This window comes from Triturus cristatus, chromosome 1_1 (assembly GCF_964204655.1).
Source record: "Triturus cristatus chromosome 1_1, aTriCri1.1, whole genome shotgun sequence".
In the NCBI taxonomy this organism is placed as follows: domain Eukaryota; kingdom Metazoa; phylum Chordata; class Amphibia; order Caudata; family Salamandridae; genus Triturus; species Triturus cristatus.
The window spans coordinates 60,623,308-60,649,566 of record NC_140579.1 but is presented as its reverse complement, the minus strand read 5'-3'; the positions used below and the strand labels follow the sequence as shown (position 1 = coordinate 60,649,566).

The 26,259-nt window shown below is 43.0% G+C and overlaps 1 protein-coding gene across 1 annotated transcript in view; it reads right to left on the bottom strand.

Moving 5' to 3' along the window:
- Window positions 1-26,259, bottom strand: part of LOC146869399 (E3 ubiquitin-protein ligase TRIM39-like) — a 287,587-nt gene that overhangs the window by 5,013 nt on the left and 256,315 nt on the right. The window contains exons 8-9 of the mRNA XM_085599736.1: window positions 4,588-4,608; window positions 4,466-4,492 (exon numbers count right to left, since the gene is read on the bottom strand). Of these exons, the coding sequence (XP_085455862.1) occupies window positions 4,466-4,492; window positions 4,588-4,608 (48 nt within the window). The remainder of the gene's footprint in view (window positions 1-4,465; window positions 4,493-4,587; window positions 4,609-26,259) is intronic.

Below are 26,259 nucleotides of genomic sequence, written 5' to 3'. Positions count from 1 at the left end.
CTTGAACTGGTAGTGTTGCCCGTCCACTACAAATCTGAGGTACTTTCTGTGAGCATGGTGTACCGGAATGTGAAAGTATGCCTCTTTCAAGTCCAGTGTGGTGAGAAAGTCGTTCTGGGAGAGGAGCGGAAGTACCTGCTGAAGTGTTACCATGTGAAAATGGTCCGAATGTATGTATGTGTTTAGAGGTCGGAGATCTAAGATAGGTCGTAGAGTCTCGTCTCTTTTTGGTATCAGGAAATATAGGGAGTAGACCCCTACATTTTGCTGAGTGGCGGGGACTTGTTCCATCGCCTCTTTTTGTAAGAGGGAGATTACCTCCTGTTTTAGTAACGTGGAATGTTCTTGTGACATTGGGCGTTGCCTGGGTGGAATGTTGGGGGGGGGGGGTAGATGTCAATTCTAGGCAGTACCCTGAACGAATAATTTGGGTCACCCATCTGTCTGATGTGATGGACTCCCAGACGTGAAGGAAATGTTGTAGTCTGCCCCCGACCGGAGTGGGATGGTCTGGAGGGAGCAGGGGGAAGTCATTGGGTAGGCGGTGTGGCAGAGCGGGCGGTATTCGTTTTGCCTCTGCCTTTATTGTTATTGCCTTTATAGCCGCCTCTTTGATAACCCCTTGTGAAGGTGGATTGAACAGGGGATTTGTAGGAAGTGGACGCGCTATCTGAGGAGTAGCCTCTGCCCGTGCCCCGAAAGGAAGAGCGGCGAAAGGAGCGCCTAGGAGGGTGTGACTGTAGGGCTCCCATAGATTTCGCCGTATCTGTGTCTTTCTTCATCTTCTCGAGGGCCTCATCTACTTTTGGACCGAATAAATGGTCTTGATCAAATGGATGATTTAATATGGAGGCTTGTACCTCAGGTTTAAAGCCTGAAACTCTGAGCCAAGCATGGCAAAGGAGGAGGATGCTAGTGTTGATGGCCCTGGAGGCTGTGTCTGCTGCGTCTAAGGCACAGCGTTTAGAGGTGTTAGTTATGGTTTTACCCTCTAGAATTAATTCATTGGCCCTATTTCTGTATTTTTCTGGGAGATGGTGCATGATGGTTTCTAATTCATCATAATGCGCTCTTTTTTATCTGGCCAATAGCGCTTGAGTGTTGGCGATACGCCATATATTGGCTGCCTGTGACGCAGTGCGCTTTCCTGACGCGTCCAGGAGCTTTGACTCTTTGTCAGGCTGTGGTGCTTCGCCTGACGCCTGGGAATTTGACCTCTTCCGTGCAGTGGATACCACTAGGGAATCCAGTGGCGCTGGCCCTTTGATGTAGGCAGGATCTGTGGGGGCAGCTTTATATTTTTTCTCTATGCGTGGGTTTAGGACCCTAGCCCTGACTGGGTCTTTAAAAACCTCTGGCGCATGTTTTATTACCCCCTTGGGCATAGGTAGTATAGAAGTAGACCTATGTGCGGTATCAAAGGTGTCAAGGAGGAAATCTTCCTCTACCGGGTCAGTGTGTAGCTCTACCCCGTGATAATGTGCCGCCCTCTGAAGTAGGTGGTGAAAACCTAATGAGTCTTCTGGTGGAGATGGCCTGGATGGATAAAGGTCATCCTGTGGGACATCTGGAATGTCTGGATTATTATAATCGTCCCATGGGTCTGGGGTTCCTGTAGGGGTGGGGTCTTGTGGCACATCTGCTGGATCGTAGTATGGGTCCCCCTGATCATCATGGTCTGGAGACGGGGTCGGAGAGTGATGAGGCAGGGGTGGAGAAGGTGGAGGGGGCGGAGGTGGAGAGGGTGGAGGAGGTGGGGAAGGCACTCTGAAAGGGGAGGTAGCACAGTCTTTCCTCTTTGGAGGTGGAGGTGGAGCTGGTTTGTCCAAATGTCTCTTTTTAGAAGACAGTGCCAAATGTCCAGTTTTTGCATCCTTGGTAAGTGTCTTTTGCAAAGGATCCGGTGTAAATAGTTCTTGAGACAATGGCTGTTCGGTCGGCGCCGGGGGTTTCGGGGCCGATGGCCTTTTAGGCTTGTCTGTGCCGTGCTTTTTTGGAACCTCCGATTTTTTGGTCGGCGCCGAGGCAGGCTGCGGCGCGGGAGTGTCGGTGCCAAGGGCCTTATGATGTTTGGTCGGCACCGAGAGGCTGGGTTTCGACACAGAGGGCTTTGGTGCGGAGCTCGGTGTCGAGGTAGAGGCCGATCTCTTCTTCGGTGCCGAAGTGTGTTTATCGGCACCGCTGGCAGACTGGCTCGAGCCCGAGCCGCCGGAAGGCTTATTAGGCTTCTTCACCGGGCCCGAAGGCGGGGTGTTCGAAGCAGTGTCTTTGGTCTTGCCTAGGCCCGGAGGCGAAGGCGTGACCGAAGCCTTTTTGGGTGTCGGCGCGGGTGTGGGAGGGGGTATTTTACTCACGACCCTCTGCGCCGGGGTGATGTCCTCCACATCCGAGTCGTCGGCTTCGGAAGCACTGACGAGGTCCTCTTCGGTGTGCTGCTGTCCCGGAGCTTCGACGTCGTCCCCGAAGATGTCGACTGGAACGGAGGTCGAGGAGTGCGCCATGTTTCGTCTGGCCCTTCGATCTCGAATAGTCTTTTTGGATCTGAAAGACTTGCAGGCGGGACAGTCTCGAGCCTCGTGATCAGGGGAGAGGCAGAGGTTGCACACCTCATGAAGATCGGTGTGGGGGAATTTGGACCCACATCGAGGGCACTTCTTGAATGGAGTTCTTTCCATCAGCTGGGACCGAAGCTTGGATAGGCCCCAAGGCCGCCGTCGACGACTGGAATCGAAGGTGTGTCGAAGAGAAGGGGATTGAGGAGATCAGGATCTGAACAATACCGCGAAGAGCGAGGACTCCGCTTCGATCGTCGAACTGGAAATGTTCGGAACCGGAGCGCGAAGTATTACATCCGAGCCCGATGGCGGAAAAAACACAATCTGAGGATGGAGCCGAAGCCCATGCGCAATACGATCCAAAGGAGGAGTCACCGACCTCGTGACTTCCAAAGACTTTCCAAGAGGAAAAACAAACTGCAAACATCCGGGCCCAACACCAGATGGCGATCTATGCAAAAGTGTGTAATCTGCAGCTCATATGCCTTGAACATAGGCATTTCTCTTTGTATTTGCATTTTTAGGTTATCCTCCAAAGAGAGCTAAATGCCAGAGTTCGAAAATATTTCCAGTGTTTCCATTGGCATTGACAAAAAATGACCATCCATTCTGATAAAATACTTGTCAGGTTACAACCCTTATTATCAATTTGATTCCCTGATTACAAGCCCTTCTCCATGCTTTCAGTAGGTAGATCATGTGTGCAGAAAAGCATTTGGTTTTCCTGGGTGTATTCTTGCATACAGGATTATTGGTAATTTTGTAGGAAATTTCCCAGCCCGCGTGACTCCGAGTTGGAGGCCAAGGTGTAAATATGTGCAGTGGGCACGCCTAGTTAACAGTATGTATATCGACCAATAATCTGAGGGCTCATTGTCCTGTGTGTTCCACTGACATAGGCGAATACTGTCGAAATAGGCACTGCTACCCAGGATAGTTCCACTTTCTTATGTTCAGGTTTATTTAGGGAGTACATGAAACAATCCCGTAATCCCTCTCTAGGTTTGTAGAGATCACAAGGGCAGCATTATGTAAATGGAACATCGTCCCAACTTGCGCCTTGATGCATCGTTAAACAAGGTGTGCTGAGGGCAAACAGGGATAGTACGCCTGTTGTATTTAATACCCTACCCCTAGGGCACCCACAAACTCGTGGCTGACTTGGGGTATCACATTAGTGAAATGTAGACTGGATATTTGAAGCAGCCATTCTTCACTTTGCAGGTGGCATCCAACCTACCTTTCAAAGATGGGCCAGAACTTTCCCTCCTGACTATTACAGTTAGTGACAACACACGGGGATGTCTGGAGGGGCCATGGGACCCTTCCCCCCCTGTGAAGGGTTCACTTTCACAGGGGGGGGCGCGCTGACTGTGCAGCACCTCTTTGTGAGGCAGAGGCAGTTTACCTTCTGACAGCCTCTATGCCTCTGTTCAAGCAATCAAAATCTGGCGATTGCCAATCAGCAAAGTGTTTCCCTCATTTGCATAGGGCCACACCCCCATGAAAAGGAGGACATGCACCCTTAGGATATCGGCGGTTCCATATGTGCGCCAGCGCTATTTGTATTACAGAAATTGCAGTACAGGTATCAGCGGCCACTTCTGTAATACCAAAGTGGCCTGGGTGCGCAGAAAGCTTGTACACACGCCTATGGCCCTCCTGGGGCACGTTAGGTAATACGCCCCACATTAGTTAGGTTAACTCTCTGTGACAGTGTGACTTCAAATGAGACTTAACACTTCCTTGCAACCTTCTTTGAGCCCAGATGATTTATATACTGTCCTATGGCCACGGGGGCCTTGTCTGCGTGGTCATTGTCATTGCCCCTCCTATTGAGTTTCAGCTTCTGGAAGCCTCCACCCAGGATTAAGAGTTTGTGACTATCAGTATGAAAGATTTTTACTCACTTGCCCATGTTTTAATGTATGTCCACTCTGAAAGTAAGAAGAAAATGGAGGAAATGTAAAATCAAATCTAGCAACTAGAAGTAGGTTACACTAAAACATGTATTATTCTTTATTAAACTTACCCCGTTCTGTAGGAAATGTGGCTGCATTAAAAAAAGAAGAATTGTTACATTAGGTCCCAAATCATATCAGTCCATTCTTACTTTTAATTGAACAATCTCCTACCCCACCCAATTCCACCCTTCCCTCCACCTGTTACCCCTCATCCCGTTATTCTATGTACCCCTCATAACTCTCTCCTTTCCACCCCATCGCCCTCCCCCTCCCCCCTTCCCCCCCAGCTGACCAGTGATCATCCAGGGGTAATGTAGCAGATGGTTTCCAAGGGGAGGACGATTCCCGGATGTTATTGCTTCTCCAAACCTCACAGTATAGGGTGAGGAGCAGGTACCATACAGATACTATACTCTTGAACTGAACACTATATTTTGGGGGCAAATGATGTGATTTCCATATTTTCTCTTGGTGGGGACTAATCCTACTGCCGCTTGTTGTTACCAGATTATATTCCATGATATGCCATCAGTTTCTCACCTCTTCCTAACGATCCGATTACCTGATACACATTTGCCTCATACTACGAGGTCAGAACCATTGCTGCACTTTAAGACAGAACATCTCGAATGGAGGCCTCTTGTCTCACTCGAGTGTTTCTGGCCAGCTTCACTGCCTGATTTCCAGGTCGAATGTCTCCTCTTATTGCTTTATAATTCAGGCTGCTCTTTGTCCTCTGATTCCTCCACAAATTTTCTAATGAACCTCACAACATTGTTCCATATCACCTCCTTGAGTTGTGACAAGTGAAAATAAAACTAAACAAAAAACCGTTCATCTTCAACTAAGCGGATGCATCGATTTATTTATCTGACAATAGTTATCTATGTGGTGGTAGCTTTGAAACTTTCAATTTCAGTTTGTTATTATTGCCACGTTCCCTTTTTTGTTCTTTAAAGATGTATTATTTTGATCATATACTTATGCTAAGTACACTATTTTAGTGCATAAACCTCCCAGTTTTAAGATACTTATGTTTTAGCTTTTATTGAGAATGGATCCATATTTTCTTCGCATTGGATGGACTCACATCTATGTATTTCTCCTGTGAAAAAGGACGCGTCAACCATAATTTTGCCGCACTTGTATAAAAACCAAGCATTTGCAATGCGCTAGGTCTCGCAGTTACACGAGTTTAAGCTTTATTTATGTTTTTAAACCGAAAACAAAAACAAAAGGCATTGTTAGTTGCAATGTCAATAGCTCAAACTCGCATAAATGCGAGACTTATTGCATTGCAAATGCTTGTTATTTATTAATACGATAGTACCTTGAAATATGTGAGTTTTAGCAGTGCACTGCACACAAACCTCTCATGCTTGATTTCCTAACCTATAGTGTGGCTCCATCTATAACAAGAATCTAAGCCACCTATGGGGCAGACATGACCCTTGGCACTCCCTGTTACATTGTTGGCTCGCTCACCTCTAATCTGCACTATATGCATCTTATATCTCTGTCCAATGTGTGCGGTTATCCATGCATTCAATATACAATAATCTTCTCTACCTCTGAAAGTATTGCGACTAATTCTGGATTGTGGAAGTAATCTACGCCTCACTGTCAACACATTCTGCACAAAAGGATCTTCGATACAGCTCACAGAAACACGGCTGGAGTTGGCGCTTTACAAGATAACAACTAAATAACAGGCATTGTCAAAGCCAATAGGTCTGATTATGGCTGAATTATGACTGTGTCTACTCTCTCATTTACAGTTCCACTTCTACATTATTATACCCCAGTCCGCTCAAATTCACAAAGGTGTCCACCGGAAGGCTATCAAAGCATTTGCGCTTCCTCCTGGGACTATCGTACTTTTGTGGACTGCAATGGAAAAGGAAACCAAGCATTTTGTTCCTCCAAAAGGAACCTTTATCGCAAGCTTTGGAAAGCTGCAATCTACGAACTATGGAGAGGACTTGCGGAATTTGGAACTGAAAAAGCAAGTTCGATTCTCGGTGTCCACTAAACATCCTGTGATTCTGGGCAACAGTGGCGTAGCTGGGGGGGGGGGGGGGGGGACGGTCCGCCCCAGGCGGCACTAGTTTGAGGGCGGGAGCCGCGCGGCACTGGTGGCCCTTGGCGGCGGCCTTTATCATTTATTTGGGGAGACTCGCTAACACTACTGTAAGCTCGTAGCTTGACTTCCACTTTAGTATCCTATCGTCGTTTGTTTATATTTTATGCTTTTTCAGGTCTTTTGCCTGTGCCAGTCATTATAGTAACCTGCTGCTCCTGCAGGCTATTGGAGCCTATCTGGGGTGGGGAGCCGCGGTCGGTAGTAGGAGTAACTGCAGGGCGGTGACGTGGGGAGGGGCAGGGTGGGGCACTGCATCCCCAAATGATGTTAACTTACCTGTAAACCTCCGTAATCCATAGTTTACTACCCCCACCCTGCCCCTCCCCACGTCACCGCCCTGCAGTTACTCCTTCTGACATAGGCCCAGCAGGAGCAGTGTTAGCCTGCCCATGAGGAACCACAATGCCTACCTTCTGCTGTCTGCATCGTGCTCTGATCCTGCCTGCCCTTGAGGCCGGAGCGGCAGCCTTGAAACCACAATTGCCAATTGGCTCTGCATACCACAGTGCAGGAGATGCAGCACTTGCCACACAGATGGTCATCAGGTTTGTAGCCAAGAGGAATGTAATTTTTAAAAAAAAGAAATCAATATTTTATTTAAGGCATCTAAAACCCGAGCAGTTTTCAATGCTCAAGAATCTTCAATGCCTGAAAAAAAACGAGGTGTGATTGTATGATGTTCCAGTTCTTCTAGGTAGATCATGTGCATGGAATTTAATCAATGACGACACTTTAAAATGACTAATTACCCTCTGTCAACTTTTAGATGTGTTTGGAGACAAACCTTTCAAAACCTGCAATTGCATCTGCTACAGTCTGTTACAGATAAAGCAGTCTATGCTCGACATTCTTCCAAACGTGGCTATGACGAGGGGTAAGATTACATCATTATGTCGAGTAATTGGGATGTTTCTTTTTTGATAGTCATAAGTGCTCGTGTGAAGTACACCTTGGATCATGGCTATGCATTGCGTGCTTTACAATGTGATTTGTGCTGTAATGTAGTTGAGGGTGGATAATGCAATGGCAACCATACATTGATACAGTATTGAATTAAAACAGCATTTCACACACATCTTTTATTTTTATAGAAATAATATACCTTGCACATTATTCCTAGCCACAGAACGAAACCAGAACATACTTGTACGTCTATTCACTACATTTTAATGAAATAATGGGAGATATGTAAAATTAAGTTCCTGGCTCCGGTTTGTGCACAGGGAGAACTTCCAAGAGGTGCTTTATTTTTTAAAAAAAACTAAATATACCTGTAAAACTGTGCTTTAAGTTAATGACATAACAGGAGAAATTTTAAATGAAGTGTTAATTTCATTACACACTGAATATAAGGCTTAACTTTTCACTTTAAATTTATCTCATTCGAAAAAAGTACCCCATTACTGCAGTGGCCTTATATTTCTGTTGTAAATAGGGCCAATAAATAACAGGGAGAACTGAGCATGGGCCAAGCGTAGGTCTGTGGCCCCTTCTTTCCATGAGCAAAGACTTGAAAATAATGCAAATAGTGACACAAAATTCATACAAAAATATGACTAAGTCTTTTAATAAATCATTATGTTTATTTCTCCTACATGCAGAACCATTTCATGTGAACATCAGCTTACATCACTACATTGAGAGTCATTTTTTTTAGAAGTAATAGCTTAGGAAAATGAAAGGATGGACTCTCACCGTCCATGATGACAATGCTATATTAACGAACTAAGTGGCAAGTCATGCACCATACATGTGGCATAAATTATTATCACATGGAGCAAATGTATAGTCTGGCAGGAGAGATTTTTGTACAGGGTTTTTGTACCGTGAACACCCTGAACTCAGGCATTTCAAGGTCCCAGCATGTGATAATGTGGAAAAAGGAGGGATGATGTAATAAAATAATTGTATTGCTGCATTTATATAGTGCTTACTACCCTTATGTGGGGCACTGAAGCACTGCACGGTCAGCAAGTTGATCCATGGAGGCTGAATGGTTGGAAAGGGGTTGTCTTTATTTTGTGATTCTATGTGGTAAGTGTTTCCATGTTGTACGTGATGACCACTGAGGTGCGGTTACCGAGTTATGGAACATAGTAGTGTGGTGGATGAGCAGGTGTGAGAGACACATGTGTAGCTTATGGCTTTTAGTATGCTGGCAGCTGTGAACAGCACTGCGGGTCTGTTTGATTTCTTATGATTGTAGTCTTCTTAGCTGGTTACTGCAGAGGTCAGGAGTACACAATGTGTTGAAGAGGGAAGCCGGGACTAATACCAGGCTCTCTGGTTTCATATTGTGCATTGCAGGTGATGGAGATTAGGGTATCAAAAATATGCCCACTACCACGGATAGAGTAATCTCACAGTTACACGCACATACATTCTTCATACGCTAGGGCCCATTTCACTAACATACGCTCGAATACTCTACCAGCAATAAACCTGTGGGAAGAAAACTCCTAAACCACCCTGCATCTACAACTAAGCGATAGGACCTGATTATAGTGGTTGTCCTAAAACATACTTTAAACAATCTATAAAATAATGATCAAAAATATACACAATAATTGACAAGGAAAGAAATATTCAACACCATGTTTAAAAGTTATATCGCTTTATCTAAAATTAGTCAAAGTAAATCAGAATAAATCATTTCTCATAGTTACCTATTCTAACTAAGTGTCAGAACGGGTCAGGACCAGTCTCTTGGCAAAGTCTCTCAGGACAGTCCTCAGCATCAGTCCTCGGCAGCACAAGTTCACGCAGCAAAGATCAGCGAAAGAGTGGGAAAAGAGTGGGGGGATCCCTCCCTAAGCTAACAGTTTTTATAGTAGAAAATACAATGGAAACTCACATAAAATTGACAAGTAAAACTGTATCACTGAGCAGAACGAGAAGGAAGAGATGTAACATTGCAACATCTGAAAATCTCCGCTCAGGAAAAGTCACAGGACGTAACCACGGAACAGGAACCAAGAAACAGAAACTATTAAAGTATCCAACTCATTCCGCTTCCCTCGGCAACCGAGCTTCAGTTCATTGTTTATTTCAGAAGCTCCTTTGTCTTCCAAGGACACTTTCACTTTTCTTGGAGAACACCCAAAACTGCTGCTGTCCTCATGGAAATTTTCATATAAGGACCATGGTCAGTTGTCTTCAACCGAATTCCAGCAGGGGTCTCCCTTGCCACATCACAGAATATTCACTCGAGGCCAGGCTTCAAAATTAGCCATCATGGATTAGGCCTCCATAGGCCACAATAGACCATCTCAATTAAAAGAAATAAAACAAAGGTTACTACAGCATAATGATTAAACAGTGTTAAACCCCACTAATACCCTTATGTGTATGCATCTATCTAGCTTTGCAACATAAAAAGCATTAATTCAGACAGCGTTTTGTGCTCAAAATAAATGGCACACAGCAACGTTTAAACATGAAAACTTGCACGTTATTGTAAATACAAAATCAGCAAAACACAAGCTAACCCTCGTGTAACTTTCTCTTATGTTAGGACAAACGGATTGATTAATGTAACACACTTACACAAGACAAATAATTAGTTGTTAATTATTAATAAATTAATTAAACACATAGACAAGCCAGAGCTTCAAAAGCCCCAGAATTTTCAAAATGAAAACTCTGCTCCAGCAATCCCCCCTTTGGTGATTTTATCACCAAATAAACCCAAAAAAAAATTAGTGAAAATTTAGTCCCATTTTAGGAGAAATCAGAAATGTCTTTTCCCCTTACACAAAATTACACACCAGTCACTCTTTCATCATCCCTCTTTGTCTCCAAATAAACACTCTCCCTCAATTCTTCTAATTCAATCTCTTCTGGTTCTCTTTTCAAATTTTTCAAAATCTTATTTTCCTTTTCATTTTTCAATTTCTCTTTCCCTCTCCTGTTTTTACAACACACACACACCAATCTTAGTATCAGTAAAGCAACAATTATACAAGACAACGGAAACAATATCCTACCTATAATAGTACTACCTATTTTTGCAATAAAATCCTTAACAGCTATCATCTTATTAGCTATTTTAGTCCATAAATTCCCAGTTTCAAGTGGTACTAATTCTTCATGCAAATCAGTAATATTTTTGATATAGACCTTCAGGTCTTTACTTTCATCAGGAATGTAAGTGCAACAATGTTGAACTTTCAAAATTCCACAAACTCCACCCTCCTTAGCCAAAAGAATTTCAAGGGCAAGTCGATTTTGCATTGACATGGCACGTACGGCACTTAATTCCGTATTCACCAAAAGAAACCCTCCTGCGGTATTTGTCGATAAGCGATCAACCACTGTGGACAGTTTTCGAATTCCATAAGCATTTAAAGAAATTCCCACTGCTGGAATCAAAACCCCAAAAATGTCACCCACAATTTCAGACCAAGTTTCTCTCTTAAAACGTGTTAATAGATTAATATCTTCTACATCTTTTATTTTATCTGTATGAAAAATTTTAGGAAAAACCAAACCCACATAACACGTGCCATACCAATGATCAGGCAACTTGTAATAAGCCTTGTTCCCACACACATAGTACACTCCTGGAAAAATTGTATCTTCTCCACCTCTGAAACCCCAACCAGTCGCAACGAAGTATGTATCATGGCACACACTAGTCCCCACAAAATATGTATCATATTGGGATTTCCTTCTGGTAATGCATAGTTTACCCTTCTGCGGTGCATCTAGAGCTAAAGTTGGACTAGCCCCATTTCTCAACTCTTTTCCCATCTCAATGTCCCAAATTGTCTCACTCACTTCATATTTTCCCGCTTTCTCATGCATGTTCACTCTCCTTTCCTCTACCATATCTAGGAAAGCTTTCTCCTCTTCTTTCAGACTGCAAGTTAAATTATTCTTAAAAATATAATCTAATGTTAGTCCTTTTTCTTCAATAAAAATCTCACCAAAAGTGTTAGCTTCTTTAGCTGGATTCAGCTCTTTGTTCATTGGCAAGTGCCCAAAAATACTATCTCTGTTAGACATCTTATAATCTATTTTCCCTAACAAATAAAAAACACTACTTAAAATACTACAAGAAATACCATATGTAGCTGGTAAATGGTGATAAGTAACACCCTCTGAAACTGATGCAGGTAACTGCATGCAGACATAGCAATCCCTCACTTCCATCGTTTTCACATATTCATATAACAGTTTAGAAAAAACATTACTAGAAAAATTATTAATTGACCTATCTTTGTGTATGTAACTACTACTTCTAATTGGATCTACTTTTTGTGAATTCCTCTCTATATTAGTCATGTTTTCTGTGTCCATTCCAAATTCAACCTTAAAAGTTACTAATAAAACTTAAACACCCCATAGAAGCATTAATAATCCAGTACAACAGCAGCACATCTTGCACCACCTTTTAAAGAAGGCACATCTATTTTGATTATTCTCTATGTTAGCCATTCTGCTTTAACCTCTACTACTCCACTACTGAAATTAGAACTTTTCAAATCTTCAACGTTCGTTCCAAACTCTTCAGCTTCTTCAAAGATCTTTCTGTTCACTCAGTCCAAGTTAATCTTCTTTACTCAGTTTGGATACTCATCATTTTTCACTCCAATTTCTTCAACATCAAATTGTATCAGATCTCCAACACTCAAATCCTCAGTATCTGACTCTTCTCCAATGTCAGTCAAGAGTACTTTCAGGATTTCACCAGTATCTTCCTCAACCACTTTTCTCAAGACCACTTCCGGATTATCTTGAGTCACTGTTTCTTCTTTTCCTTCTTCAGACAGTGTCACATAAGACCATTCCGGTGATCTGTACTTTTGGTTGGGTCTTTTAACTCTTTTTATTTCTACTGGTTCTTTTGATCTCTCCGATTCTTCTTCTTCAGCTTTCGAAGTTTGACTTGATACTTCATTCACTTGTTCAGCCTTTGATGAATTTGCTCTTATTATTCTGTATCTCAGTCTTTTCACTCTGTTGTTAGGCCAACGATCTCCTTTCACAACCTTTTTCGGCCTTAGTTCTTTAACACTCCTTTCTCCAATCGAAGTTCTCTTTCTCAGAACTCGACCCTCTGTTTGCTCATTTTCATCATCCGATTCTGTTTCAATTGCCTTTTGTTTTCGTTTCTTAGCAGTTTTCTTTTCTTCCACAGATTCTTTCACCACTATTTGAGACTTCCCTACTTCTGTCCCTCCTCGAGTCTCCGACACGCAATCTTCTTGCTGTCTACTTGTCCCTTCACCTAGCTCCTCATCAATGTTCCCTACACCTCCTCGGGGATCTTCCGCAATCTGTCCCTCTCTATCTTCTTCTGACCCTGTTTCTTCAAGAATAATCTCAAGTGGTTCTTCAATCTCCTCCTCTTCTGATTCAGGAGTAATCTCTGTGTGATTTCTCTTTACTTTTCTTTTTCCTCCACTGCTACTTGAAACTTCAGGCTCTGTAACAGAATTTGATCTCCTCTCTGATACTCGCAGTGAATCTCTTGAAGCTCTTTCTGCTTCTTTTCTCACTGATTCCGTACCATCAGGATCTTCACCATCACTGGAATCTGACTCTTCATAATACTCTTCACCAGTTCCCTCTCTCGGGCTTGGAACTCTCAGAGTATGACTTGCATGTACCCAGTGTCTCACTCCAGCACACTTTACTGCAGTCGTCGTAGTCAGAATAACTTGTCTCGGCCTTCCCCACCTTGGAATCAAACAATTTCTTCTTCTGTGTACCTTAATCCTCACCCAGTCTCCTGGACTTAGATCATGAGCTTGCTTCTTCTCAAGTGTGGTAGCTTCTTCTCCAACCTGGTGAAACACAGAATGAACTGCGTCAGCCAGGCCTTTACAGTAATCCAAAATCATGTCATCAGTTATTGTCATCAATTTATTCACAGGCACGAATGCATGGCGCATTGCACGTCCCATAATTATTTCATGCGGACTCAGACCTGTAGTTCTATCTGGAGTAGATCTCATGGTCATCAGGACTAAAGGCAGAACATCTGGCCATTTCATGCCAGTGGCTAAACACATTTTTCCGATTCTATTCTTGATTGTGCCATTAATCTGCTCAACCACACCAGAAGCCTCTGGTCGGTATGCACAATGTAGCTTCTGTTGTATTTTCAATGCTTCACAAATCAAACCAATAAGTTCATTTTGAAAGTGTCTACCTCTGTCAGACTCAACTGTAACTGGAAACCCAAACCTAGGAATCAACTCCCTCAACAATAATTTTGCCACTGTCAATCCATCATTTCTTCTAGTCGGGTAAGCTTCCACCCACCTTGAAAACAAACAGACTACCACTAAAACATACCTCAGTCTGTTCACTTGGGGCATTTCAATGAAATCAATTTGCATTCTTGTAAAAGGACCTCCTTCTCTGCCTATTGTCCCTAGACTCACCACTGTCTTTTTCCCTGTGTTAAATTGCTGACAAATTAAACACCTCTGACAGATGCTTTCCGCAATTGTCCTAAACTTTGCATTGTACCAGGTTTGCTTAAAGGACCTAACCATTGCGTCCCTCCCCAGATGTCCCTGGCCATGATACATCCTTGCCATTGACGACAAAATTGAGTTTGGCATTACTGGTCTGCCATCTCTGTAGACCCAAACATGGTCTGTTTCTCTTGGAGCACATCCTGCCTTAACCCAATCCTGTTTCTCTTCTTCTCCTGCCTCATCTTGTAACTGCTTCACTTCATCCCCTGCTACCAGAGAAATTGATGGAGATTAGGGTATCAAAAATATGCCCACTACCACGGATAGAGTAATCTCACAGTTACACGCACATACATTTTTCATACGCTAGGGCCCATTTCACTAACATACGCTCGAATACTCTACCAGCAATAAACCTGTGGGAAGAAAACTCCTAAACCACCCTGCATCTACATCTAAGCGATAGGACCTGATTATAGTGGTTGTCCTAAAACATACTTTAAACAATCTATAAAATAATGATCAAAAATATACACAATAATTGACAAGGAAAGAAATATTCAACACCATGTTTAAAAGTTATATCGCTTTATCTAAAATTAGTCAAAGTAAATCAGAATAAATCATTTCTCATAGTTACCTATTCTAACTAAGTGTCAGAACGGGTCAGGACCAGTCTCTTGGCAAAGTCTCTCAGGACAGTCCTCAGCATCAGTCCTCGGCAACGCAAGTTCACGCAGCAAAGATCAGCGAAAGAGTGGGAAAAGAGTGGGGGGATCCCTCCCTAAGCTAACAGTTTTTATAGTAGAAAATACAATGGAAACTCACATAAAATTGACAAGTAAAACTGTATCACTGAGCAGAACGAGAAGGAAGAAATGAAACATTGCAACATCTGAAAATCTCCGCTCAGGAAAAGTCACAGGACGTAACCACGGAACAGGAACCAAGAAACAGAAACTATTAAAGTATCCAACTCATTCCGCTTCCCTCGGCAACCGAGCTTCAGTTCATTGTTTATTTCAGAAGCTCCTTTGTCTTCCAAGGACACTTTCACTTTTCTTGGAGAACACCCAAAACTGCTGCTGTCCTCATGGAAATTTTCATATAAGGACCATGGTCAGTTGTCTTCAACCGAATTCCAGCAGGGGTCTCCCTTGCCACATCACAGAATATTCACTCGAGGCCAGGCTTCAAAATTAGCCATCATGGATTAGGCCTCCATAGGCCACAATAGACCATCTCAATTAAAAGAAATAAAACAAAGGTTACTACAGCATAATGATTAAACAGTGTTAAACCCCACTAATACCCTTATGTGTATGCATCTATCTAGCTTTGCAACATAAAAAGCATTAATTCAGACAGCGTTTTGTGCTCAAAATAAATGGCACACAGCAACGTTTAAACATGAAAACTTGCACGTTATTGTAAATACAAAATCAGCAAAACACAAGCTAACCCTCGTGTAACTTTCTCTTATGTTAGGACAAACGGATTGATTAATGTAACACACTTACACAAGACAAATAATTAGTTGTTAATTATTAATAAATTAATTAAACACATAGACAAGCCAGAGCTTCAAAAGCCCCAGAATTTTCCAAATGAAAACTCTGCTCCAGCACAGGCATTAAATGGATATTTCTTTATCCCTAGTCAGTAAAGCTGGGCGTGGGTGGGAAATAATGCACACATTACTCAGCCTTTAGTAGCTCACGATGATTTTCATGGATCAGAAGTATCTCTCACTACAGAAAATGTTGGAGACCCCTAAACGGTTCGGTTGTTGTGAGGGAAGGAAAGGATCTGTGGTGACCGTGGCGTGAGAGCCTCCTCATTTTGGGAGTTGAAGAGACTGCGTCACACAAGAATAAATGAGCCATTACTCCCCTCAACTGGAGCCCTTAGTTACTCGCCCCACACCTCATTCAGTGAATCAGTGAGCATCAGTAGCCTGGCAGCTCGTGCCTAATTAACCCCTAGACACAAGACAGAGGCTGATTATGAAACATGGAGGGTTTTGCCAGATATCAAACGCCAAGGTTTGCTGCCTAACCGCGGAGCAGCCCCCTCTCCTGCTAAGGAAGTGCAGCTGGAAAGCCTGGATTTTAGTGTTGGGGAAACGAACAGCTGATTCAGGTGGAAGTAAGTGGTGGAAAAGAGCATCTGTCCACTATATTTTAAAATATGAATGAGTTCATATCCTTAAAAACCTAAGAACACGCTCATGCAAGGAGCTCTTCTAGGTCATTACTTTAAACCTACAAATGTCTGGTGTCCTTGTCTAAGTAGTTCAACGGAAGCATAACATCACTACAAATCCCAGATTGCATTAGGGTGTTTGGGAAAAATCCAAGCCTGGAAGCGGAGCCTGTAGTGGCCTGGAGTGAGCCAAACCATGACAGGGACAATTTCGCAGCCCCTTAGTATCGCTAATTCAGAAGGTTAGGCCCTGATTATGAGCTTTGACCAAAATCTATGCAAACAGAAGTTCCTGACAGGACTGGGATTTTAATCTGTGAGATACATATTGCATCTCTGCTGTTTTCCCGTGACAGTTTTTTGGCAGGTCAAACTTGTGGAAATGTATTCGGCGGAAAAGGCCTTTGAAAAAGAGAAAACATGTTAAATTGGGTGAGTTAAATACAGATTCTACACGTTATGCCTCATTTCCAAGTGAAAAACTTTGAGTGTGTTCTATTTCTCACAACCAGTAAACACCTCACTTGGGGTAAGTAACTGTGTCTACTGGAATCTATTCTCAGTTACTCGGGATCATGCACTTAGTAGTACTAGACTAATCTGCAGCAGGAAACAGGCATAGACAAACTCTCTCAGTGTACCCCTCTCAACTCAAGACTGGATTTCTGTGGCCCCCAGCCGGACACCACACTTCTGCAGCCCAAGGGTGTGTCTGCACAATTAGTTACTCGTATAAACTGACCATACCTGACCAACAGGAATACCTTGATTGGTCAATATCATCTCTGGTACAATGCAACAGCAAATGCAATTGGTTAGCTATCTCAGACAAGTGTCTGTGTTCTCTGTATATCCTCTCTCATGACGTATTACATTGACGGTGATATGTGCAGACCCTCGCGCCAAGTCCACACTCTACAAATATTTATCTTGGTGTCTTAAACGAGTTAAGTCTGTCCAACAAGAGGCACCCGGATAGAAAAGAGGAAGAGAGCTTGAGGCTGCTTGAAAGGAAGAGATAAGAGTGAGGGGTCTTGGCATAATGTGACTCTGAGTGCCAACTGCATCCCCTGCTTTCTTTGAAAAGTGAAAAACACAGAGGGAGCTGGTGAAAGGTATAAAAGATGTGCCTTCCTACCTACTGTGTAGCCTTGGACCGTGTCCTGTATGTGCATGTAACTTGCATGATCGAGGTAACTATTAGCGGCGATACTACATGTCTCTCGGACCTCTTTCAAGTGCTCGCCGTCCTTTTTCCCCAGCACCCCACCTCCCCCCCCCCGCTACCTGCTATGGGTGGCAATCTGAGGGATAGCCCCGGGCACCAGAAGCTCTAGCTACGCCTCTGCTGGGCACTTAATCTACCCATGTCTCAAAAATAAGTTACCTTGTGTAATACAACAGGTGATTGTGTAAAGCGTTCAGATTCCTTCGGGTCGAGTTCGCGCTATGTAAAACTAATAGGAAAAAAAACAACTCGCCCCGCCTTCTTTCACACATTGGTCTTTCAAACATATCACCATGCGTCCTTCCTGGCCAACCCATTTCTTTACCATATCCCCATATTGTTTATATCCTGTAGTTGTTCCCCTCTTATCCATAACCTGTAGCCCCAGCCATATAACTCACATCTCGTCCCCGTTCCTCAACCACTCGACGCTCTCATTCCATTTTTGCCCGTGCACCCTCTGCTCTATCCACCCAGTTTATAAGCCCCCACACCCTACTCACCCCTTCTCCTCTGCGCAGCCCGTCTCTTTCAGCGCTCTGAGGTAGCTGCAAGGCGCAGTGCCTACGGCCATTAACTACAATAAACAAGCATTTGCAATGCAATCGGTCTCGCATTAATGAATGTTTGAGCTATTGGCGTTGCTAAAAATAACTCAACACCAATAGCTCAAACTTTCAGTAATGTGAGACCTATTGCATTGTAAATTGCAGTAAGTTTGATAGTTACATATTACCCCTTGTCACCTAAGAGATCTGGTAAGTCGGTTTTGTACTTGGGGCCGCAGAAAAAAAAAAAATAGGCATTTGTAGAACAATTTATAAACTAACAACAACTTTCAGGAAATTATGAAAGTATTGGGTATTTCAAAGAGATATAACAATCTGCCCACAACTGGTGTTGGAGGGGTGGGGTGTTGCACCTTTATCTACCCTTCCCTAGGCAGATTTTTCGATACTGCCTCATAGAGCAATCTAGTTCTGACGTCAGGTCACAAAATGCAAAGAAAACTCCTGGGTGGGAGGAGGTACTCGAACACGAATTAGGACACAAAAAACGTGAAATCTCTGCTAAACATCCAGGCTTCATAAGAGCCCAGGCTGGCCTATGGATGTATGAATAGTTTACTGTAACCTGCCTTTTCTATTGCATTCTGGTACTTGTAGTCAGCCACATTGAGCGGAATGAGGGGGCTACTCTCCAGTATTTGGTGAAAATATCCTGATATGTCATTGAGGGTGGTTCCCTCGTGTGTGCAGAGGTGCTGGGCAGAGCTGCTGCATTGTGGGGGGCCTGGTTTATGCCCCTGCCAGTACCAGAATGCATATGAAAAAGAGGAGCTACTCATACCTATAGCACAACTTATAATTTATCCGACACTGGATATGTGTATCACTTGGATAGTGGTTCAACAGGCCCCTCAAATGTCAGCTCAGAGGCTCTCTGACTGACCTGACTTTGATGTCCGACTCCAACCCTGTGAGCACAGAGGAATGCTGACATTTGAGAGACGCATTCCTGGATAACGAGGCACAGTAAGGGCCAGTCGCCGTGAGCCCACCCCAAAAACATAGGGGGAACTGGTTCAGCCAGGTGCACGGACACGTGATACCCTCCCACCAATCCCAACACGCCATGGGCAGTGGCCGGGGGAGCTTTAAAGTGTTTCCACAGGTGCATGTGCATGTATATTAGTCTAGGGCGAGCTGCTGTCGGAGGAGAGAGGAGCTTAGGCGATTTGGGTTCCACATCTAGCTGTGATGGTACAGTTGTAGACTTGTGACTAGCCGAGAGGCAGCTTATACATTGCGGCGTTGGGCCTTTACTTAAACGCATACTTAGTCTGTGTTTATTTTGGTCCTTAAAACACTTCTTGTTGAGGGTTCTTAAACTATTTAGCATTCTATGAGAGGAGCATATTGTGGCTTTTGCTGTGCCCCCCAATGTCCAGGTTTTGTGGCACCAAACCATAACTTTTATTTTAGCAAACTCAGTCGATGTAACCTATGTCTAAATTGCCTTTGCCCTATAGGCACGAGGCCAGGTGAAAGGCTTTACGAGTCCGCCCCTGGGCCCCACAAGCACCTGTGTGACGTTTGATGACTAGGCGTGGTATCTTGAAAACCTGTAGCAGCAGAATGGAGTTCGATTTAAAAAAATAAAAAATAAAAAACATGCACCCTGGAGGTAGAGCACAGAATGTTAACGCTGTCCAACTGCCCAACAGAGAAAGAGAAAGACAAACAATGACTAGAGGCAGGACAGGGCTGAAATGAAATGCTGAGATTACGCAATACAGCAGTAGGGCGGGGCACAGCCAGTCAATCTAGTCCTTATTGATTGCCGGTCTCTGAAAGCTAAGGGAGGGAGGTTCTAAAACAATATGTGTCGCTCCGTAAAAATTGCAAAAAGAAGCGAGGAGGGGGTAAGCTGCAGTGGGGGTGGGGTCACGGAACAGGCGCCCTCTGCTAAAAGAATCAACAATGTGCTAACGGGGCAGGGGCTGGTGGGTGCCAATCGCAGGAAGATTTTTAAAAGCGGTATAAAGTAGCCAGGGCTAGCCACTTCCTGTCGCTTTTTAGTTCGAGATTGTTGAGACAGAGGCAGGTGGGAGGGGTAAGAGGAACGAGGTAGAATGGGGAATAGACTCATGGAACAAAGGATTTAGATAATCCCATCCTGTCAGGGCAGGTAAGAGTCCAACACCCATACCAACTGCATGTGCGCTGTAACCCAATCCCAGCGTGGAGCCACAAGGTGCGTATTGTAACAAGCCGGACCCAGGGGCTGTTTACATAACAACCACAGTAACCTCTTCTGTGGGCCCGGCTTGCAATGCCCAGAAAGTACAAATATTTTTCTGATTAGCTCCGGCAATGCACAATGCTGCATTGAGACCAAAGCACAACAACCTGCAGACAGAGGAGCTATAATGCGCAACAATTAATTTTAGTGCGACAATGCGGTGAAATGCAAAAAAATGCATTTGACTAACCCACTCTGTGTGGCACTAGGCAGGGCTGGGGATGTGGTGTAATCTCCAAAGTTGCAGACTTTGGAGCTGGGGAAACAGCGTTCGAGTCTAAAGGGACCGCTCTGGGCGCTACTTTACACACACGCCCCAAGAGTTCGTACACGCTGGTTTCTACACAGGACAACACACTGTATCCACGAACGCGCAACGTGGGGTTTTCTACAAGGAGTTTGTGCTTCATTTGAAAACCACCATGACATACAGCTGTGAATACATTATCTGAACCCAGGAAGGATGGAGGGAAGTCTAAGCTGGTCACAACGACAATAAAACATATGATATAGGGAAAGAAGGCCACAAAGCTACCCAGCCAGGTGCCTGCTAATAAAATAGCTTAGTGCCTTAAGGAGAATGTTGCTGCAGCAGGCGCTCCTGTGTTTTGAGTGACACCTTCCATCACCCCTCGCTTTTTAGCAAACAGTAGGGTGCTGCAGCTAGGTGATGCATTCTGAGACGTGCATAGCCTCTAGGGGGTTCTGGCTAAAATCCAGACCTCACAAACGTTTTTCCCAGGGTGTGGGCCAGTGTGCTTGTTGTAGAGATGTCCGTGTAAGCTGGTCACATGATTGAGTCACCATAAGGTGGCATAGTTCAATGTAACTGTCCGTAGCGCCATGCACATGGCACAAGTCCTTAGAAAAAATAGCAAGTCAAGATAATCAGACAAAAATGTGAAATCAACATTTGTGGGTTTGTTTTACTTTTTATAAATCAAATATATGTTTTCTACACTTCTGTGTGTTATTGAGCTCAGAAGAGGTTGAAAACGCTTGCAATTGCGGGAAGGCAGCCGCTGTTTAGTTTTGCATCGCGCTTTCACTTAAAGTGAAAGCGCGATGCAAAAATAAACACGCGGCACCCGGTCTCCTTTTGGGACGGCCCATCCGGACTGGATCTCACGGCTTGTTTATATAACAAGATATTGCTTCACGACAGCCGTGAAGCAGGCGACCCAGTCCGGATGGGCCGGACCAAATGGCGAAAGGGAGGCAACACAAACAGCTCATTTCCAATGGCAGGCCACCGTTTAGCATATACAGTGACGCCAGCCAATGGAAATGAGGGGCGGGGCTTCAAGCCCTTTCCTGAAATCCCTCTCTCACAATAGCTCTCGCCAGCAACTAGCGCATGCGGTGCAACGCTAGGCGAGACCTAAAAAGGAACATTCATGTTTGATAAAGATAGGAATTAGTGCTTTAAAAAATGGCCAAACACAACATCATTTTATTAAGGTTTTACTAAAAATAAATTGTGATGTGTACTAAATTTCTATTACTCAATAGCACTTACCCTTTAAGGTATCCAAATACGGCACATACATTAAAAAGGTAGTGGAAACTAAAGTCAAGCAATAGCTTTAAAAGTCTTAGTAACCAAAGTACATCCACCATCTTTTTTTATAATTACAAATAAACGCAGACAAGGTAAAATATTTTTTTCCTCCGCATGTGCATAAAAGGAAAATAGAGTTTCCAGGGGGTGGAGATTATTTAGCATGCAGCAGACCGCCAACCGTGAAATTGGGTTGGTGGCAGCACAGCCGCCACTGGATCACTCTCCATACTTAAGGGTTCTCATAAGTTTGTTTCCATGCCAGGGAAGCATGGAAGTGATTGCGGTCAGCCATGCAGCCTTGGCAATTGGGCACTCTTCCCAAATTCCAAAAAGGGGTTATTTTTTCAGAAGCAAAACCTAATGTCCCTGATGAACAGGGAGGTATTAATCTTGCTCAGGACTATCAAGGTTCACATGGAGGAACCGGAGTGCAGATATGGCTTTGAAGGCCTGCCTTAAATCTGGTAATTTTCGGAAGCCAACCATCAGTGTGTGCTCATGAGGAAGCTTTTCCAAACGGCACAGTCATTGGCACTTATGACTCCCACCTCTAAATGAGGGAGAATTAGATAATTTTTTAGAAATTTTTCCTGTTTTCTTACCGTTCAATAAAACATTGGAAACGTTTCCTATACCTTCTCTCAGATGTGGCTTGGACTCATCACTGCCACATAATCAGTCATTTTCATGCACTCATATGGCCACTGCAGACACAACTGCCTGTGTGAAGGCTGTATGAGCTTGTTCAAGCCATGGAGTGTGCACGACATGGTGTGCTGTTACCACACGGTGGAGGATTATACTCACCAAGAGACTCAAAGCGCTTTCTCATACGTTTGGCTGTGGCCAGTGTTAAAACAATATTCTTTTATTAGATGAATTTTCACTAAACTATTGCCTGACCTTCAGATTAAACATTAACCCAGGGCTGGATATCGCTGACTGATCTGTCACTCTTAAAATCACAAATTATATTTGTTTAATTCAGTAATCCCCATGACTGCTCTGTCTATATGAAATCATGTAACCGATCTCTACTCTTTTTTGCATTTCTTATACCAATCTGCATTTGTTTTAATCTAATGTCTGATTTAGCCCAGATTTTATGACAGTTATTCATTGGCACTGAAAAGAAAAGCAGAGAACCTCCGTTTTAACACACTGCGCACTGCTTAAAGTCCCTAGGGTTTCTTTTTCAATGTGAGTATCTGCTAATCTCCTACATCAAACTTGTTCTTTCATTTGGTATCTTTTTTCAAACAAAATTGTGTATGAACAAGAATTCCATTACACGTAGAAAATCAGCGAATCCAAATGTAAATAACATTCAAATGTTTTCTAACATAATACTACAAATGATATTTATATCATTCAATCAAAGCAAACCCAATGCGGGTTAAAACCTCTTCATAAAGGGCAAATAAATCGAAATATTCCGATATGATCTGTGGCCTCCTGTCGGAACAGCAAAAAGACAAAGAACAAAAATGCTGTATCATTTTTTGTGTATAATACATGTATATCAGACAAACTGAAGATATGTATTTGCCACCACTGTGACTGAATGTGAACTCCCATGTCAACACACGATGCCGGTGATTCCGGAAGGTATAAAAAGGTGATAAAATAAATAAAAGTGTGAAAAAAATCAAAATGCAGAAACGTGAAAGTGACGATGTCTCATTAACCTGAGTGGGTGAAAATAGTCGCTTGTGGAAAAGTTTACGATGTGACCCTTAAAACCCCAATTGGGTTCAATGCTGAGAGTACTCCACAAGTCGCACTCTCGTTACCAAAAACGTGCATGATAAATAGAATAACAAGCATCAAAAATTCTGTTCAGGCAACTGCGTGCCTTTACCTTCGACAATAGAATTATATTAATATTAGACCAAAAGGAAGTCTCCGTCTCGGGATCAAACGTATCTGCAAATTAACATATAGGCGTGAGTACACGCGCCATATTCTAGTTTTTACTGTCCTCCACATGCCGGAAATCAAGAGAGTCTTACCGGTGTCATTGGCGTTACCCCATGAATCTGAAAAGAATAATGCAACGACTAGTTACCCCTACTGATTAACGAATCCAGTGAAATCAAAATACTCCCAGAGCACCCTTACCTGAAGAACTCGTTCAAAAAGTGTTTGCAGAGTCCACTCTACAACATAAAAAATCGCTTATTAACAATCACTTCTAGAGCAAAGGTTCCCAAGTACTGCCTATCTGAAAATACCAGCGTTCTGACTCACCCGTGTCTGGAGTGCCGTCGTCGTAAGCTGTCACATGACTGTGAGGGGCGTGTAGCGTCACTACGTCTTTGCTTTGTTTTTAATCTCGTGACTTACGAAGCTCTCATTTGGACGTGAGTTAACTTTATTGACAACACTGTCCACATGAAAAATGAATGACAACCTCCTCCTGGTATGGACTTAATAGTCGAACTAATCCTAATCGTACAGTGTGCAGATCCTTCATGCCCCGATCCTCTAACGGTCTATCCTAAAAGCATATAGTGAAAATGTGCCATGAAAAAGTGAATCAAAAAATGTGACTAATGTCACGTTCGTGATGTGAGCTAGCTTTGTTAACAACAGTGTCTACTAAAAAACTAAATAACTACCTCGTCCTGGTACGAATTCATAATTAAACTAATCCCAATCGTGCTGTGTACAGATTCTTCATGATCAAACTTCGAACGATCTGTCTCAAGGAATGTGCCATGACAAAGTGAAAAATAAAAAATATAAGTAATGCCACGTGCGTGACAGTGGATGCAAACACAGATGTACACATTTTTTACACATAATCATGCGGAGATAAATTACAAGTATATTACAAGAAGCATTGTAGTTCATAAAAATCATTGAGATCTTTGGGTATACTGGTCCCTAAATATTTAATCCAAAAAGTCTCTCGATGGGCTAGTAGAGTGTGAATTTCTATATCGGCCCGCACAACTATCTTTTCTAGCATTGTGAATCGTAATTGGGGGATGGTATGTGATTTGTCAATCCAGTGAGCTGCTAAACATGAATTACGCTTCTTGGTGCGTATCATACTTTTATGTTCTATAGTTCTTGTTTTTTATTTTGCGGGCCGTTCTCCCAACGTATGTTAACATGGCCATTGGATAAAATAAATCACCCCCTCTATGTTGCAATCTGAGGTGTGTTTTAAAATAATTGTTTTTCCAGTGTGGGGGTGTTGAAAGACATTTCCTGTGATAACATTTCCACATTGTCCACAGTTCCAACATTTCCGCATTCCTTTGTGTGTTATTCTGGTTGTTTCAATTTTTGATTTGAGAAGTTCTCTTAAATTCTTTGACCGCGTATGAGCAAAAAAGAGGTTTATCAGGAAATACCGTGATAAAATCAGTTTCTTGTTCCAAAATCTCCCATCTCTTCATGATGACTTTTTAAAATTTTTGTAGCTTGTTGTGACTGTTTTAATACAAACACCTCTCTTTTTTGTGGATTTCTGGGAACATTTCAAAGTAAGTCTTCACGTTTCTTCTGGGTGACTACTGTTTTGGCAGATTCAAGTATTTCTGGTAGGTACCCGCATTGCTTATATCTCTCCAATTATTCTTGAATAAGAATTTCGGTCTGTGATGGATTGGATGTAATCCTTTTAATGCATATAAAAATGTGTTTTTTAAGGACATTGGGGAAAGCTAGAAAAACGGAGTGCATTATTTCTATCAGTAGGTTTCCTGTATACCGATGTTTGCAGGCCCTCATTTGCTTTCTGTATTTTAATGTTCAAAAAATGGATCTTGTTGGAATGAATATTGTATGTGAATTGAATACGTGGATTGCAATAATTGAGTTGATGGATATTTTCTTCTAGTGTCTCACGATTACCTTTCCAGATGACTAGGATGTCATCTATGAATCTCATGTAAGTAATCAAATGTTGTAGTCACTGCTCGCTATTCAGCATAGGCTGGTTTTCAAAATATGCCATATATGTATTAGCATACGAAGACGCTCCTGGAAAGCCCGTAGATGTTCCCGTTGTTTGTAGATAATATGTACCGTTCCACACGAAATAACTGTGGTAAAGTGAAAATTGCAGCAATTCAAACAGAAAAACTCTATTTAGATCTTCTCGATGGCTGTTCAACATTCTCTACTCCACGGCTTCCACACCTTCTCCGTGGGGAATTGATGTATATAATGCAACCACGTCAATGGTGCACAGTTGTATGTCACCCTTGAAATTATGGTGGATTAATTCAAGTTTATTTAAACAATCCGTAGTGTCTTTGACATAGGAAGTCCATGGTTGAACCAATGGTTGCAAATAGAAATCTATATAACTTCCTATGGCTTCGTGAATAGAACCGCAACCAGCCA